This window comes from Gobius niger, assembly GCF_951799975.1.
Source record: "Gobius niger genome assembly, chromosome: 8".
Classification (NCBI taxonomy): domain Eukaryota; kingdom Metazoa; phylum Chordata; class Actinopteri; order Gobiiformes; family Gobiidae; genus Gobius; species Gobius niger.
The window spans coordinates 26,078,532-26,095,795 of record NC_136859.1 but is presented as its reverse complement, the minus strand read 5'-3'; the positions used below and the strand labels follow the sequence as shown (position 1 = coordinate 26,095,795).

Here is a 17,264-nt window from a genome sequence, read left to right as displayed (position 1 = left end):
TTTGGATGATTTTAGTCTCTCCTTTTCATTTTTATTTAGTCTTATTTTAGTCGACTAAAATATCTGGACATTTTAGTCATAGTTTTAGTCTCATGAAAAACTTTTAATTTAGTTTTAGTCCAATTGACTAAAATTAAGACTAAATATTTTAGTCGACGAAATTAACATTGCCTGAATGCTGCTGAATGTGCTATTTTTAAGAAAGAGTTGTCACACCTGTTCAAGTTCATGGGGTCATAATAATTAAAAGCATAGCCTACACTTCTAATATCGACAGTAATGGCCTACACACATTAAAAGGCTCTGACGTGCATTATTACACATACACATTATCACTATTTATTTTTATTATTTCACCTAAAAGCAAAATGTAGAGAAGACGAGGGGAAATATCAAAATCAAAATGTTTTAAGAGTAGACACATGTTGTCATTTGCTGATTTCCCCTGATGGCATTTCCTCTGTTACACTTCCAACTCTCTGCAGTTTCTAATCAGGAGGAGTGTTTATCATGATTAAGTAATGCACATATCCAGGCTGCTCTCCTTCACTGTCAAAGAGTGTGAAATTATAATAAAGTGATCGGGGCTAAATAGCTTCTGTTAGTGCCCAGCTGTGGAAAGACTTGTGCAGAGAGAAAATGACTGGAATCACTACATAAAGGTCTCAATAGAATCAAATAAATATAACATTTAGTATTTGAAAGCGTGGCATTGGTTATTCTTTTTTGTTTGTTTCACATGTTTTGAGGATTGGATTTGCATTATCCTGTTTAACAAAGTGTCTGTACTCATCAAAAGGCGTCGCAGACTTTTTTTTTGGTCCATTTCACTTTGTTGTTTTGTTTGCATGAACACTGATCCTGCAGTAAGCATTCAGTCCTCGCATGTGTGGAACTATCAAAGGAGTTTCATAATCAAAATACAATAATTAATCAAGACTTGAAATCAACTATGAATATGTTATGAGGGCGACTGAGCTTTTGGTGTTTGGAGTGTTCATATTCATTACGAAGCAACGGCTGAATGAAATACAAAAGCTTTTATTTAATTGGTTTACATGTCAAAACAAAGGCTGTTATACATTTAATGCAATTCTTTCATTAAAAAGTCCCCTTGTGGCCCCACTCATTATTCATTGGACGTCGTCTGGGTGGCTGTGCTCGGTGCAGATGTGGTGTAAGAGGGGCTAAAGCGGTCCATGACGTCGTTGATCCAGCGGTTGTACAGGCACAGTTTGGTGTACACAGAGGGGTGGGAGGGGTCACTGCAGCCGTGATCAAACCATTGCACTCCCTGGACCTGCCCATTGCACTCCAGCACTGCCCCGCCGTCTCTCTGCGAGGAGGAGGGCGGAACATTTGTGAACTGAGACCATGCTGTGCACAATGCTGACAAACAATAGCAGGAGTCATACGAAAAGAGAAACAAGTCTGGATTCATTGCAGATTGGTGAGGCATGATTTGAATTAGACAGTAAAATGTGACAAATGGTGTGATGGATGGCACATCATACCACGCAACTCAGTTCAATCCCGTGGTCTAATGTGGACTTTCATCTTGCAGTAGAATTTCACAATAGCAATAAATTGATTACTGTGTTTTATTGATTTGGAAATGCCTTTTAGCCGTTTGGAAATATTGACACGTCACTCATTTCAACCTTTGATATTTTGACTTGTCTCCTTGAGGCTGATAAGATTTGGGGCAACATTACACAAACCTGCTCTATGCGTCGGCTCTATTGAATACGGTTTAACAAAATATAGTGGGAAAAGCATGTAACTTACCAGGCAGTTGTCAGTGTTTGCACGACCAGCACAGACCATTCCCTGGCTCCAGTAGATGTACTCAGGGAACGTGCTCTCACAAAACTGCCTGTCCACTATAGGGACCTTGAGGCACTTCAACAGCCCAGGAAACTCATCTGGGGACAAAAAAGTACACATTATAGCATATGGAACATTTAGTTATAAGCCTATAATAAATACGCCTTTTACACATCCACATGTTAAAGCACACACTGAGTCAGGATATCAGAAACTTTAGTAAATACCATTTTTGTCACGTTTAATTAGTCACTGGTGGAGAGTTTGAGAGGCAATTACAAAAAAAAAAAAAAATCTCAGATGAAAGCATGCCACTTTAAGCTGCCATCAGTATAAAAAGACTCTGGCTTGTTACAGTGGAGTCGTCCAGAATATTAATCATCGCTGGGAAACAGTGTTTAGTGTCAAATGTCTCCCTTTGGCCACAAATATGCAAAAGAGCGATTTTACTTTCAAACCGTTTCTTATTGACAAGAGAATTAACTACTATCAGAGAGAGAAAAGAGGGCCTGATAATAGTGATTTACTTTTTGGGCGCATTTTATGTAGAGTCCACAAAATCGACAAGAAACTTTGACAGCCGACATTTCAAGAAGGATCCCATTCTTTTCTGCACACGGCCAAAGATGTTGATTGATTTTTGCATAACATCGCGTTTATTTTATTTTATTTTATTACATTTGATTATGAAAAAGAATACGTGGTTGTAGTAAAGTTTCAATTACAACAAAGCAACTTTTACAACTTTTACTTTTAATTGAACTTTCTTGTTTTGTATTCAGTAGCCCCTATGATCATGACTTGTTAAAAAAAAGCACTTTAGTAAACAGTTTAACTATGTTGTTGAGCATTTATGTTGTAGCAAAACATTCTCTTTTAGCTCATCTATAACTATATATATATATATATATATATATATATATATATATATAATTGATATAAAAAACAGCAGCACTATGTCACTTAAAGGGTCTAGATGCAAGTAAGTCATGTTATACTCACTACTGCCACCTCAGGTCTTATGCGTAACTGCAGCTTCTATATTAAAGGGACTATACAGAGTTAAAAAATGTTAAAATTATGTATTTTCCTCCCCCTACATGTTCCAGCCATGTCCTAATGTGCAGAATGAGCTCAGACCTGTTCACCACAACTGCCTCTAAAATCCTGTACGGTCACTCAAAAATGTGTCACTTCGGCCCGAATTGCCGTCATGCACGAGCTTAATATAGAAGGTGCAGTTACACATGTGGCCTGAGGTGGCAGTAGTGAGTATAAAATGGCGAACTTGCATCCAGCCCCTTTAAGCTCATGCATAAGGGCACTTAGGACCCAAAGTAAGACTGGTCTGAGTTCATTCTACACATGAGGACATGGCTGGAACATGTAGGGGGATGAACATACTTGTTTAAAAAATTTAAAACTAAGTGTTTTCATATATGTCCTAATGTGTAGAATGAGCCAAGACCTATTCACCACAACTGCCTCTAAAATCCTGCACTGTCACTCAAAAAGGTGCTACTTCAGGTCCTAAGTGCCGTCATGCATGAGCTTAATATAGAAGCTGCAGTTACGCATAAGACCTGAGATGGCAGTAGTGAGCATTAAATATGACCAACTTGCATCTAGTCTCTTGAACCAAGCCACAGCGCTGATGCACTAAAGAGGGCTCACTTCCATTTAAGAGCCCTTAATCCCATCACTAAACCAGAACTAAACCAGGACAGACCGACCTCAGTCAAATTCCACTCGGTGTGTGCTCCGCCTCACCGCGCAAAAGTGAAATTTCCGACCTCAGGGACGGGCACTACATTAGCAGTGGATTAACACCACCAGCTTATTGCACTATCATTAAACTAACTTGCTGTGTAGTGACAGGCTAATGAGCTGCTAAAGCCACCATTTAAATCCACTTACTCTGATTTGGTGTAGTGGAGCCCCAGCCGCTGACGGAGCAGGTGTCCCCGGGCTGGGGGCACTTGCCGGGCAGGGGAAGGGGGCGGACGTACTGGGTGAGTTCGGCGGGGCGGGACAAGCGCACCATGGTGAGGCTGTGAAGGGCCGAGCGGTACGGGCTATGGGGGATCACCTCAGCCACGGTGATGTGCTGCTCTGTGCCCTCATCCGCCTTCAGGTCATGCTCACCCAGAGAGGCGGTGGTGCTGTAGGATCTGCGGATCAAAAAGTGCCAGGGATAAGTTTGAGAGTAGATAATACATAGTTTCAATGCTGGAAAAACTTGCAATGTGGAATGACAGTGTGGAATCGTTTAGCAATTGCAATATAAACTAAATGACAGCTTGAATGGTTTAAATGAGCAATTCACAAAGCCTGCAATTATTAGTAGTAACATGCTGTGTCTGTGTCTCTGTGGCGTGTAATGATGTTGCTTAATTGTAGTTTGAGCTGCACTTTTTGAAAGGTTTGTTATTTCTTTATTAGTTTAGCAGCAGGGTGTTAATAATGCACAATGGCTTAAGAGATCATTATGATTCAGTAATAACTCCAGAGGGAAGTATACTGACCACTGTTTTGTGACATGGGTTACGCAACTAGGTGGGACATTCTGCTCTACACATGTCGTGTTCACATCATGTTCTAATCCACAACAAATAATGATTAGGTCAAGTGCTGCTGGAGTTTGTGTTCCTTCTGTTTCTGTGTCTTTCGGAGATTGTAGGGCCATTGAATTTTGTAGCATGAGCGCAACCTTACTTGGATGTTTTTTTTTTCATTTTACCAAATGTGTGCGGCTGCCTGATATCATGTAGTAAATGTGGGTCGGTTCAAAACAGCAAACTGGGCAAGCATTTAGACAGAACATGAAACTCAGTGTAAATTATTTCTGTCAATTATATGGCAACGCATCTGCAGCTTTTCTGTCAGTGCTGCTATCAAGTGTCTGTTATACAGTGATGACATAAAACAGCTTGAGCGTAATAATGGGAAGTAATACATCTGTGCGTGACCGTCTGAGTCCCATATGTGCGAGAATACAAGAGTCGGATGTTACTGACAGATCTCTAGACACTTAAGCTACTAAACAGCCTTGTTAAAGAACACTGCAGCAACAAGAGAAGAGAAACAGCTGACGACTCTGTTATACTGTTGTAAGTTTGTTAACGCACTTTAAATAAAAACAATAAATATATACAATATGCTTAAAATGTATTTCCAGTGAGCGGTGACATTGTTTTAATTAAAGAGAAAAAATGTAATCAAATTGTAAGTCAAGCTTTTTTTTTTACTCAGCTTTCTAACATTTTACACCAGGGGTGTCCAAACCTTTTTCATGGGGGGCCACATATTGGAGCGTACACGGGGTAAAGGGCCATGGGGCCAACCTTCCACTAGCAGAGGTTTAAATTGTGCCTCATGCCTTTATTCATGCTTAAAACCTTCATGCCAGCTCTGTCTCACAATAAAATGTTAGTTGTTAGGTTAGAATTGTGTAGAATTATTACATATTAAATAAAAAGGACCATCTCTGATAATGTGAACCGATTCAGCAAGAAGCCCGAGGGCCACCAAAAATTGGTCTGAGGGCCACATTTGGCCCGCGGGCCGCACTTTGGACACCCCTGTTTTACACAGTACAGAATATACTTTTGACTAATATTGCAGCATCAGAGTTCATTTCTAGTCAGTGGCTGAGATGCTCAGTTGTCCAGAAGTTTTCCATCAAAGTAAAGGTTTTCAAAAAGTTCTTAAATTGTTTCTGTATTTTCGTTATTAGTTGTATTGTTGTATAAACTGCACTATTGGACCATATGATCACATGAATAAGCTTTTATTATAAACTCTTGTGTAGTTGAAGTGTAGGACGTCCTAGACTTCAACTACAGAGTACAGAAGATCAACTCCTGCACGACTGAGAGCCTACACAGACATCTCACTGTTTAAAACTGTTACTGTACATTTTAGAAACATCAGAAACAGGACATGTTTACGTGTTTTGACCATCTGACTTTACATCAAGGGTAAAACTCAGTGTGTCCACACTCACTGAGGAAAACATGCGAAGGCTGTGATGATCCACCACTTGTCGATGAGGACCCCACTGCAGCTCTGAGACCCGCCCCCGTGTAAGCGCACCTGCCACGGCCTGGAGTGAGGCTCGCAAACCTTGCTTTCCTCCAGGGACCCAAAGCCTGTGGGACATCGAGAAAGAAATATCAGAGTCTATGTTTCTATCATTTCTATATGTTTTCAAAATAAACATGACATTTCATCACCTGATATCAATATGTCCAGAAAAAATATAATTGTCCAGATTTGTGATGTAATAGTTAGCTCTAGATACTAGATAGTAGAGTTATACTTGATGCAGGCCTGCCGCATATTAGGTAGAAGAGTAAATAAGTTCATACCTGCAACAAGCCCCAAAACTGCCAGAATGCAGAGAAATCTCATCTTAGAGTCAGTGTGGCGCCAGTGATGGTCGGTGCTCTGCTGTGTTGTAATTTATACCGATCTGAAGTTGATGGCTGTGAGAGAGGTTGTTTATCGCACACCTGTAACATTTCCCGCTCAGGTGTAATCTTTGGGATAGCTTTATCAGAGGACATTTCCACACCTTCACATAAAACCATCGTGGGGAATTTCTGACCATGTTTCCCGTAAGGTAACAATAGCTAATGATTGTCTACAGCAACTAATAAACATGTGTTTTTCCTAAATGTTTGAGTTTAGCGTTTGAGAAAAAGAAATACAAGTAGCTAATCCGGGAATAAATGGATAACCCACGTTTACAGGTGAAACTCGGAAAATGTGAATATCCAATCCACTTTATTTATATAGCACATTTAAACAACAAAATGTTTCCAAAGTGCTCCGTTAAGAAGTGCATTCATTTCTGTTATTCACCTCACAATTTAAGTTGAATTACACAAATAAATGAACTTTTTAACGATATTCTACTTTTCCGAGTTTCACCTAAAGGTCATCATGGCTGATAGAATACGTATTAATAATAGTTAATAATTAACATTTTCTTGATCGGCACGCGATAAATCTCATTGTATCTCGTGTAGGCAAATGATACTAGTTAATAATAGGCTGCATTTAGCCTTGACATGATTTTGTTACCGATTCCGATGAGCACATGCACTGCCAAGTGCCAATTACGCATGCGTGCGCGTGTTGCGTAAATTGAGTGAGTTACAGTTGTTCAGACTTGCAGTTACAAAGTAATTAAACAGTTCAGTACTTCAAAGTAATCGAATTGTAATATTTCCTGTTTCTGTTGTTGTGGCATTTGTCTTTAGTGCTGACCACTTGTTGTAGACTGTTTCATGCATTAATCATAACAGAAAGCCTCTTGCAATGTTGCTCGTCTGAATCTGCCAAACAATCTACATTCCCTTACTTGTTTATCATTCACTCACTCACTTGTGTATTAATCTCTGTTGTTTTTTCTGATTTACATGTTGTTTCTTTTTATCCATTATTAATTACAGCAGACACTGCTATTCCACTGGGGGCCGAGCCCACTGAAGATCCACCCCATTGTTCCCGGAGATGAAAGGTTTGCCACTATTGAATTAAACAAGCTTGAATCATAGTGTGGTATAAATATTTTATTGAAGATATAACAAACAATTTATTCAGTGGCACGTCGTGACAGAAACACCGGTGTCAGGCTGTTATTTGGGCTTTTCTAGATAGATAGATAGATAGATAGATAGATAGATAGATAGATAGATAGATAGATAGATAGATAGATAGATAGATAGATAGATAGATAGATAGATAGATAGATAGATAGATAGATAGATAGATGGATGGATGTTTTCTTTCTGTCCAGGTGTTTGCCGAGTCAATTTCTCACAGTAAGCTGCTGGTTGTTAGGATTTTGTTAAATACTTTAGAATATTGTGTCGTCCATTAGGCCCAGAGCGGAAGATGATGACGCTTGGGAGTTGCGCGGTATGTTCAGAGATGTCAGTAGTTAGTCCAAGGTTTGACATTAGATACGCTGGTTATTACTGGCTGTTTGGGTAGACGATGTGGTAAATCTGATCCTGCACGATTCCAGCGTATGTGCCCATGACTTTGGTGCTGTCTTCATAAAAATTCCTGTTGGCGACAAAGTCAATGACAGCAATAAGATATTTGAGGCATGGGAATATTCGTCAACAGACCCAGCCCTGCCATAGATGTAGAATGCGACAAATGTATGCAAATGTGCAATATACATATGACGTTTAAAGTGATAGTCGGTAAGATTGCAAAGTGCCCCTTACTGTGCCTTCTCCTCCAGCTTGAGGCCCTTGATGCTTTCCAAGTAGCCGCTTGCCGTGTTGACCGCGCTGTCATAATAAGACCTGACGGCACTGGTCATCTTGGTAAGGGTGCCCTGCTCCTCATCCACCTGCCGGGACACACGGAAGCCCTCCACATCTGCACCGCGACGACAACGATAATAGGTCAGCGGGGTCAGAGGGCACTGGGGTCAGAAAAACAGTATTGATTGATCTGTGTGTTACTCACTGATTGCCAGCAGGGCAGCGAGCACAGTGATAACCAGGAGCTTGTTCATGTTTGTGGGCAGTTCTGTGAAAAGAAAACACACTGTCATTCCAGGATCTCTCCACTGGGGGGAGATATGTGCTCACATTTGAGACTTAAACCCGTTAACCATCACCAACATCATAATACAGTTGAACCAATGATTTAAGTAATTGTGTTAAGTCCTCGACAACAAATGTTCTTCATCTGTGACATAACAAACTCCATGTTTTTCAGCCAAAATTGATTTGGCTATAATAAACAATGTACATTATTTCTCTTTCGCACGGATTATTATGACAGTATTACATAAATATCGCATTAGCACATATGCAGTGGTGCACTTCTGTTTTAATCTTGAAATAATGATTTCAAGGCCTTAAGAAAAACAGAAAAATCAGTCTTGCCCAAGGTGTTTATACTCACAGTGTCCTCAGCAGCAGAAACAGACTAAGAGCCGCCGTTAGCAGGGCAGGTTTTTATAGGAGCACAGACGTGTTGCCTTGTGTCCTCCGGAGCCAAAGTGCAATGGCTGCAGATAATCCCGCTCTGTTGTCCACTTTGTGATTCTCAGACTGAATGTGTATCTTGACCAAAGCATAAATGTTATTCTGGGAAACACAAATGTAACTGAAAGACACAGCCTCACCATTGTTTGTATTTGATATGTGCTTTTAGTAGAGGTACTAGTTGACTAAAAATGTATTTGACTCCAGTTTGTAGTTTTAAACTGTTCCCAAAGGTTTTTTGCAGTATGTATAAACAGTGTGGATAATTTATCCACTCATTTCGATTGTGTGGCTCATGCGTCTTATGATTTCCATATTACTTGTCCATTTAAATGTAGGATTACACTTTGTGACTCGCCTTGGCCATCACAGTGAACACAAATACTTTTATATTGTAATGTTCTGCAAACCTGCCTCGCCTATTTATTGTTATTAACTTTTAACAATGAAACAAACAATGTTATGCACACCAAGAAAACCAGTTTCCACACAAACTCACTGTAGAGACACAACGTATTTACCCAGAGACTTTATACAGTATATTCTGTAGTTTAGAGTTGCTTTCTCTTGTTTGTCCCGTCTCCATCTGGAGAATGTTGTCTCTTGCATAACTTTGCTGCTACATGTACATATCATTACAATAGTCCTAAGTCCCAGTGGGACAGGCCGCCCGAGTCTAGAGTGTGCTGAACACGTCATCAGGCCAAGTGGGGTTAGGAGAGATATAGGTTAGCAACATGTTTTATGTTTGTGTATCAGAGATTTATTGCAGATGCATGAATTCATGCAACCCTCAACCCTTCGAAACTTACCAACTTACCAAACTTGCCATGTGTTGTACACCATTGGCTTAAAGAGAACAAAGAAATGTGATGCTTAGCACATATTTTAGTTGTGTAAACCAGTGGTTCTGGTGTCGCTTTGGGACCTATGCCTGATGCCTAGACCTTACCGGAGGTTCTCAACCTTCATGAGGACTGATGACGCTTTACCAAACAGAACAAATCTCAATGCCCCCTGGCCCTGAACATCTCCACACCTGATCCTTGCGATGTTCTGATGAATCAGGAGCAAAACCAAATGAGGTGGGTTAAGTGAGGGTTAATGGTTTGGAGCGATTATATTTTGATTAAAGTAGTAGTTTTCATCACTCATTACAAGCCTCTAAGAGTTCCAGTTAAGATTAAGATACTTAGTTTTCTCCCAAATCCACATTCTGTCTACAAAGTTTTGTGACTGAAGTGATGTTTTTAAGGTAATGACCCAAATCAACTGAATCAGAGCTTTTTTTCCTCTCTTCTTTTTATTTCACATAAATGCCAGTATGCACAAACTCAAAATATTTACCATGTGATCTCCCTCTATTCCCTCCCAAAATAAAATTGATAAATACTGAAAAAAGTACAAAGCAAAAAACAAAAAAGGGCAAATACATTAATGCACATTATACACAGACCTCTATACAGTACAAAATAAAAATAACAATAATATCTTGCAATAACAACCAAAGGCGATGTCATCATTCTGGGGAAGTCCTGATTAAGAGCGTTTTCTATGAACTTCAAATACGAGCTGCACATTGCACAGTTGGACAGCTCTTCCACCACAGAGAGTTCAGAGAATGTGCCTGTGCATACAGCAAGTGGGTGTATGCGTGGGAGTGTGTTTGACTGCGCACACTAGTAATTGCCACATTGTGAGGGTCATTTATCGAGACTGATGCCAAATAGCGAGTCCAGCTGGAAAATAGCACATCGATATTTGTGGGCTCGCTGCACCAAATTTACCACTTGAAACTTCCTTTATTACAGTTTTAAAGCCCCAATTCAATGCGAGTAAATGGATAAATAAATAATACGTAGATCACAATGCTGCTTATCCACTTTGTGCAGTGTTTTGCACATGGGCACAATGTCCCCCAGTGATTACGTGTATGTTCTTATTGAATGGTGAATGTTTGTGGTTTGGTTGAGTGAGTGGCCCGGCAGAGGATTGGGCTGGAATCCTGCATTTTAAGCACAATTATGTCTTCTTTTTGTAAATGCATTGTCCCTTTAAATCAATGAATAGAACATGCATATACATGTGGTCGGGTACAGTAGTGGAAGTTAACAGGAACCCATAGTATTTTGGCAGCAGCTGATGACTACCACTTCATTTAATGTGAAATTATTTAGAGTCACAGGCAGTTTCCAACTTGTGATGCTGTCTGTGCTTCAAAAGCGAGGATTATATTGCTCCACTGACAACTTTATTTCAATTTCCTATACCACCCACTAGATGACACTGTTGCCCCCATAGTCGGATTTCGCAGCTTGAATTTAAAGCGTTGCTCAACTTCATTTAAAACAACATACTCTGTCTTAGTTCATACTTATTTTTTCCCCTTTTTTCTTAGTTCATACCCATTCCACAGATGTTGTAGTTTTGTATCAGAAATGCCACAGAGCCATATTTAGCAGTAATATCCTATGGAAGGTTTGTGGACTTTTACAAATATTAATCCATTCAAGAGTGCCGTTACTTTGGTGTGTTACTGAGTATTCAAGCAGTATTTCAAGTGGTACTTTTTTGCTGTTGCATAAGCATTTATTTGTGGTGATTTCTTTTTACTTCTGCAGTATTATTTCAAAAGTGTTGACGTCATTGACAAAACATCAATGACCATGAACATGTGACATGTCCGAAGATCAAATCATTGAAAACATGTTTGAAGTTTGTACAAATTATGGTTCATGAATATCTTACAGAAACGGTAATCTTTTTTGTTTTTTTAATTACTCAAGTACCGTTACTTCAAAACAATATTGCTCAAGTAGAAGTATAAAAGTACTGTGTGATAAAACTACACCAGGTAGTACAGTTACTATAAACTGTTAAACGTGCCTAAGTAAATGTAGGTGAGTGCGACCTGCCTCTGGACTTAAAGTAGCCTTTTTTTTTTTTTCTTTTTTTTTTTTTACTGACAACCAGGCCTCTGTAGCTCGGTGACAAGTTGTGTTTATTTCATCAGACAGCATTGCACAGTATAGTTCATTTTATTGAACACACTCACACACATACAACAGTCACTCACAGAGTTTGTTAGTGTATCAAACGCGGGACGCCGAACATGCACAGCTTACGCGCATGGCTCTGACATAGTTGTGGCCTCCTTTGCTAATGAATGTTGCTAGATGACAGCCATGATGACACTTTTGTGTGAAGCCAAGCTGCACAGTTTCTAGGATCTATATTCTCTTCTACAGGCGGGTTACAGGTGGTGCACTAGCTCTACTTGTCTGCCGGCATGACTTGGTCCAGCACACTCTTGATTTTGGTGATGCCCTGTTGGAGCTGCTCGCCGATGTGAGGGCGCAGGTACTGACTGTAGACACTCAGCATGCCGGTTCTGGCTTTGTCCACCACAGGGGCCACTTCCTCTGCAATAGCGCTGCAAAGCACATGGACATTGTGTTACTCAGTTTGAAACACTCCACTTCCTTATATCATTTGATTGGACTTTTTTTTTTTTTTTTTTGTACTTACTTAATGATCTCTTTGGCTGTGCCGACTTTTTCGTTGTTAGCGATCGCGTCCTGGGCGGCCTGCGTGTTAGGGTTGTCAGCTGCGGCGAGCTTCAGCTTGCCGAACAGGTTCTCGAGCCTTCTCTTGAATGTAGCCTTCATATCATCATATTTCTGCACTACATCTGGATCAGGGGCAGGCAATTCGCACAGGGCCATGGACACTGAGAAAAACAAAATATGGACAGAGGTTTTATTGAGGTGCAGATCATGGATGAGATGCACTTTTTTTTTTTTTTTTTTCATGTTATTTCTTTGCAATAGAAGCAGGATTTAATCATAACATAATAATCTACTTCAGATAAAACTTACTTGCCACTTCTTGTCAAAACTGCATGAAATTTACTCTTTGCCCCATTTTTGATCATGCATAATCAAATCCTCAGCCACTCCTATATAGCCATAAGTCATTTGCTCCCAAAATACTTGTTGAAATGACTTTTAGCAGTTTGGAATTTGTTCTAAACCTTGAAGAATTAGTATGTAATCAGCTTCAAATGGTTGCAATCACTAGTTTTAGTTTGTTTGCACGTTGTTGTTTAACTGTGCATTAGTTTAGTGAATAGAAATAAAACAGATTAGAACCATGAGGTCAGCTTACCCTGCATTGCGATGAGGACCGCGAAGACGAATTTGGCATTCATGTCTGCAACAAAAAGTTTTTTTTTTTTAGTTTATCTGTTGTTTGGAATCTAAAAGAAAGCAAAAGGACAAACGCATCTGTAAAACAAAGATGTCGCTATTGAAAAGGAGAGTGCAAGTGGATGTGTGAAGTCTTACCTGCTGCTGCTCTGGTGACAGTCCGCTCTGAAAGTGAGTTGTCTGTAACGCGCAGCTCACATCTGGACTGGATGATATAGGGGGGCACTGCAAACAAACGTCATCTGATGAGCATACACACACCTACACACACGCGCGCTCGGCCAAACAAAGTCCAATGTACATGATATTCACTTTGAAATTCCGTATGTGGAAGAAGGGCTTATGCAACGCCAATACTTCCTCGCCTCTTGGGCTAATAATGTCGGTGTCCTTGGATTATGTCATCGGAGTCATACTTGCAGAAAATCGCTCTTGATTGTGCACATTCCTGCTACACTGACCTCCCGCCGTTTCATTTTATAACCAGTTGCTATTAGTAATTATTATAATGAATGCTTTGGAGAGTCCAGAGCTTTACCGAGTCAGTGTGCCGTCTAGACAAACATGCAGAGGCGGACTCCGACCTAACCTCTGACCTCATTGATCCACATATCTGCTGTATCAATGATCCGACAATGCTTTTTGTTCACATCGTGCAGTGATTTATGGACAATTTCAATTGATAGTTATAAAGGATTTGAAAAAAGACAGGTTTAGCCAACAAACAACAGAAAGTGTAGTGATTTTCCCCAGTTTACTTTATTCAACACCAAATAGTTCACATTCTCACAATATTGTCGAAGCACCACAGGAACATATATTGTGTTTCTTCTTTTGAATTTTTTGTGTGTTGTATGCTTTTAATAGCTTCTTGACAAAAGATAATACAGCAACAACATGCTTCTCTGTTCACTTTTGAGATGCTCCGAAAGGCATGTAGCTGCTCACTTTGGCCTGCATTGTGTTCCACAGAGTCAACGTCGAGTTTCTCCAGCTTGAGGTCCATTCATAGTAGCTTGTAGCCACTGGCTCGAGGTGATCTTCATAGTAAGCACCAGCAAAGCCCACAACGGTGTCTCCAACTTGCTGGACCTTCTCCTTGGCCATCCTGGTATGGCAACAGAGTAAGCTGCAAGTGTGCAATGTTGCAAGAGTCTAATTGTAACGTTTTTAAACTGGTCTCACCGGGCTCTCTCAGCCAGCCTCTCCATCAGGCCTGGAGGATCAGTGTCTGTGCTGTCAGCGACAAGTGGATCACATGCTGTCGATATGGACAGAGAGGATTATTTCATTATACACCTTCACACATGAATTCAATACCTGTAGGATTTGAAGCCAAACTGCTAAATAATCAACCAAAATGATTTACTAGTTTCCTAAGTAGTGTAAAGGTTGATAAAGCGCCCTGTTTGCTCAGTGCTGTGTAACTGGGTTAAGGGCCTTGGCTCACTTTCACCTCAACAGAACAAATTCTGTTGTTGTTTGTTTTTATATATTTCTTGTCATACCATTAAAACCACCTAATTCAGATCAATTTACTCTTTCAGTCATTTAGGTAGTATACTGACTTAACTTGATATGCTTTTTATAAGTTGATGCATTTAATTGGGTCATAATTATTTTCAGACTTCATAATAATAATAATAATAATAATAATAATAATAATAATAATAATAATAATAATAATAATAATAATAATAATAATAATAATAATAATAATAATAATAATAATAATAATAAATGCATTAGTCTGATATAGTGCTTTTCCAAACGCTCAAAGTCCCTTTACAATTCCGTGCATTATTCATTCACTCCATAGATACTCGGTGGTGTTAAGCTACTTTTGTAGCCACAGCTGCCCTGGGGTAGACTGATGGAAGCGAGGCAACCAGTCTGCACCATCGGCCCCTCCCTCACTCACGCACTTAAGAATCTCTTTTTCAGGGGAGTCCTGGCCCCGGATGGGAACCTATTGTACATATTTTTAGTGGTAGGGGAGACTGGAGTACCTGGAGGAAACCTACGCAGACACAAGGAGAACTCCACACATAAAGGCCTCATCCAGGTGGGAATCGAACCCAGGACCTTCTTGCTGTGAGGCACAAGCGCTAACTGATTCGCCACCGCACCGCCCACCGTGCTTAGCTACCCAATCCACCGAGGTCTGTGGGGTTCGGGCAGAGCCAAGGTGGTGTGGCCAGTAATATTATAATCCATGTGGTGACCACCTACAAATCCCTGCACTCTGTTTCCAGACTATTATTCTTCAAACCACAGCAATGGGATATAGTACACATTATTATTTGATCAAATGCCAATATACCTTGAATCAAAAGGATGAGACCAAGAACAAGGCCTTTCGTATCCATCTATTGGGAAAAAAGTAACAATTATCTTCACAATATGGCACAATTACAGTATAGACAGTAAAGTTACATATTCACAGACTTCAGAGAAACAGAGAGCAATGGGTTCACAAAGTTACAACAAATATGTGCAAAGCAGTGACCAAATGTAATTTTACCTTTTGAGTTGCTGTTCAATGGGCACACACAGGTTGAATGAAACGAGTGTTATCAAGCTGTTTTATTTGTATTAGATCACACAGTGTACATTTGTCCCCATCGTACGACTTCCAATCAAGGTTTTGTGCTAAACCAACACCAAAAAAGGAATTTCAGTTTCCTGTTTTCTGACATTTCAATTTACCATCAATTCTGTGTGATTTATTTAAACTTGTCTTATTGTCAAGGGAGAGACAGACGATGGTCCTTCAGTTGGGTTTGAGGTCAAAACTTCTCTGATGGCCTTTGGATCTGGGCCCATTTCGTGGTGCTGATACCAGAGTCCTATCGCTCACACAGATACGGCTTTGTACAAAGGCTGGAGATGAGTCAATTATCTGTCCAGTCATCAAGAGCGACCAGAGTCCACACTGTGGCCCAGGACAGTACAAAACACCGGATTTGTGGAAGTTCAAGTACCAAAAAGAAAAAAGAAAAGTACATGTTAGAGCCTAGAGTTAAGGCCTTATGTTTGCTCTGGGTCTCAGAGGCTTTACAGGAGGCTGCACAACAGACACATAAAAGACCCTTTCATTTGAAATGGACTACAAATGATGAATGAAATTTAAACATCATGCCCCCAATGCATCTTCAAATCGATAAGAGTCTTGTCTGTTCTAGTCTGATTTCACACGAAAGGTGCAATAGGAAAGGTATTGTGTAGATTAAATGCCCTTTACCTGATTTTTGGATGAAAAACAGTGACAGAGGAAGCCACAAAATGAAAACGTTAGCTGTGGTCCAAACTAATTCCTAACAGCATCCCAATTCTCCTGAAGAACAAGTCACTTTTTTACAGAAATGCTCAAAAACTAGCCTAAAATAATTATACACACAGTGCTTTCCCCACAAATGTCTGAGTTTGCAATATTCTAGGACAAAGCAAACGTCGTCCCATTGCTAGACAAAAAAAAAATCAGGTATAGTGCCTTTAAGTCTTTGTCATGTGGACAGTGGAGCTGCTGTTAGAGTTTTCATGCTAAGGTTTTTTGTGACAATAGTTCGAATAATAGTAACGGACACTAAAGTATCTGATGATTTTGACATTACTTTGAGCAGTACTTTTGTTGTGCTTGTGTTTTCATCTACAGTACAGAATACTCCATTCTGTCGCAGAAACATTACTGATCAAATAATAAATAGTGCTGTAAACAGACTCCTTATATTTGTGATTGCACGACCCGTCTGCACCCTTTGCTTCGGTCTCATCAGGAACAGCTTTCAGTCAATTGGAACACACAGTGGATGATTAACTGGGCTTAAATAGTGACTTTAGCCAAATAATTGTGAAACCATGTTGGCGCTTGCCCTTTGGTACATTTGATTGGCACAAACATATCTTTTTTCTCCCTTTTTTTAATTTCTCTTTATTTTGACATCATTTCAGTGGAACAGGATTAATAATACTTTATTTGATTTAAAGTAAAGCTTGTTTTTATGCCGTTTTTCTGCATGTAGTTTCTTTTGTCCTGCATTTAGTTGCTTTTTAGTTGAGTTGCTTTTGCCTTATTGTGGAGAGACCATTGACGACAACAGTACAGTCCAAATCTGATTTTGAAATCTGAGATCTGAGCTAAGAATATGAATAATAATGACAATAATAATAATGATAATATGAGCATGATATGAATTTGAAAACAGGGATA

General features: G+C 39.8%; 3 protein-coding genes across 3 annotated transcripts; all 3 read right to left on the bottom strand.

Moving 5' to 3' along the window:
* Positions 1-1,117: 1,117 nt before the first annotated feature.
* Positions 1,118-6,958, bottom strand: LOC306966059 (trypsinogen-like protein 3; the record flags this gene model as incomplete). Its single annotated transcript, XM_079560693.1, has 5 exons — positions 1,118-1,336; positions 1,789-1,925; positions 3,745-3,989; positions 5,834-5,978; positions 6,916-6,958. 5 exons carry the CDS (start codon positions 6,956-6,958, stop codon positions 1,130-1,132), a joined length of 777 nt encoding a protein of 258 aa, XP_079416819.1. The 3' UTR covers positions 1,118-1,129.
* A 675-nt stretch (positions 6,959-7,633) lies between these two features.
* On the bottom strand, positions 7,634-8,861 carry apoc2 (apolipoprotein C-II). Its single transcript, XM_079561991.1, has 4 exons — positions 8,764-8,861; positions 8,320-8,382; positions 8,073-8,229; positions 7,634-7,905 (listed from the first exon to the last, which is right to left on the bottom strand). Exons 2-4 carry the CDS (start codon positions 8,366-8,368, stop codon positions 7,812-7,814), a joined length of 300 nt encoding a protein of 99 aa, XP_079418117.1. The 5' UTR covers positions 8,369-8,382; positions 8,764-8,861; the 3' UTR covers positions 7,634-7,811.
* Positions 8,862-12,093: 3,232 nt separating this feature from the next.
* On the bottom strand, positions 12,094-14,075 carry apoa2 (apolipoprotein A-II). The gene is made up of 5 exons (XM_079560757.1): positions 14,003-14,075; positions 13,193-13,279; positions 13,014-13,058; positions 12,375-12,576; positions 12,094-12,279 (listed from the first exon to the last, which is right to left on the bottom strand). Exons 1-5 carry the CDS (start codon positions 14,058-14,060, stop codon positions 12,120-12,122), a joined length of 552 nt encoding a protein of 183 aa, XP_079416883.1. The 5' UTR covers positions 14,061-14,075; the 3' UTR covers positions 12,094-12,119.
* Positions 14,076-17,264: the final 3,189 nt, after the last annotated feature.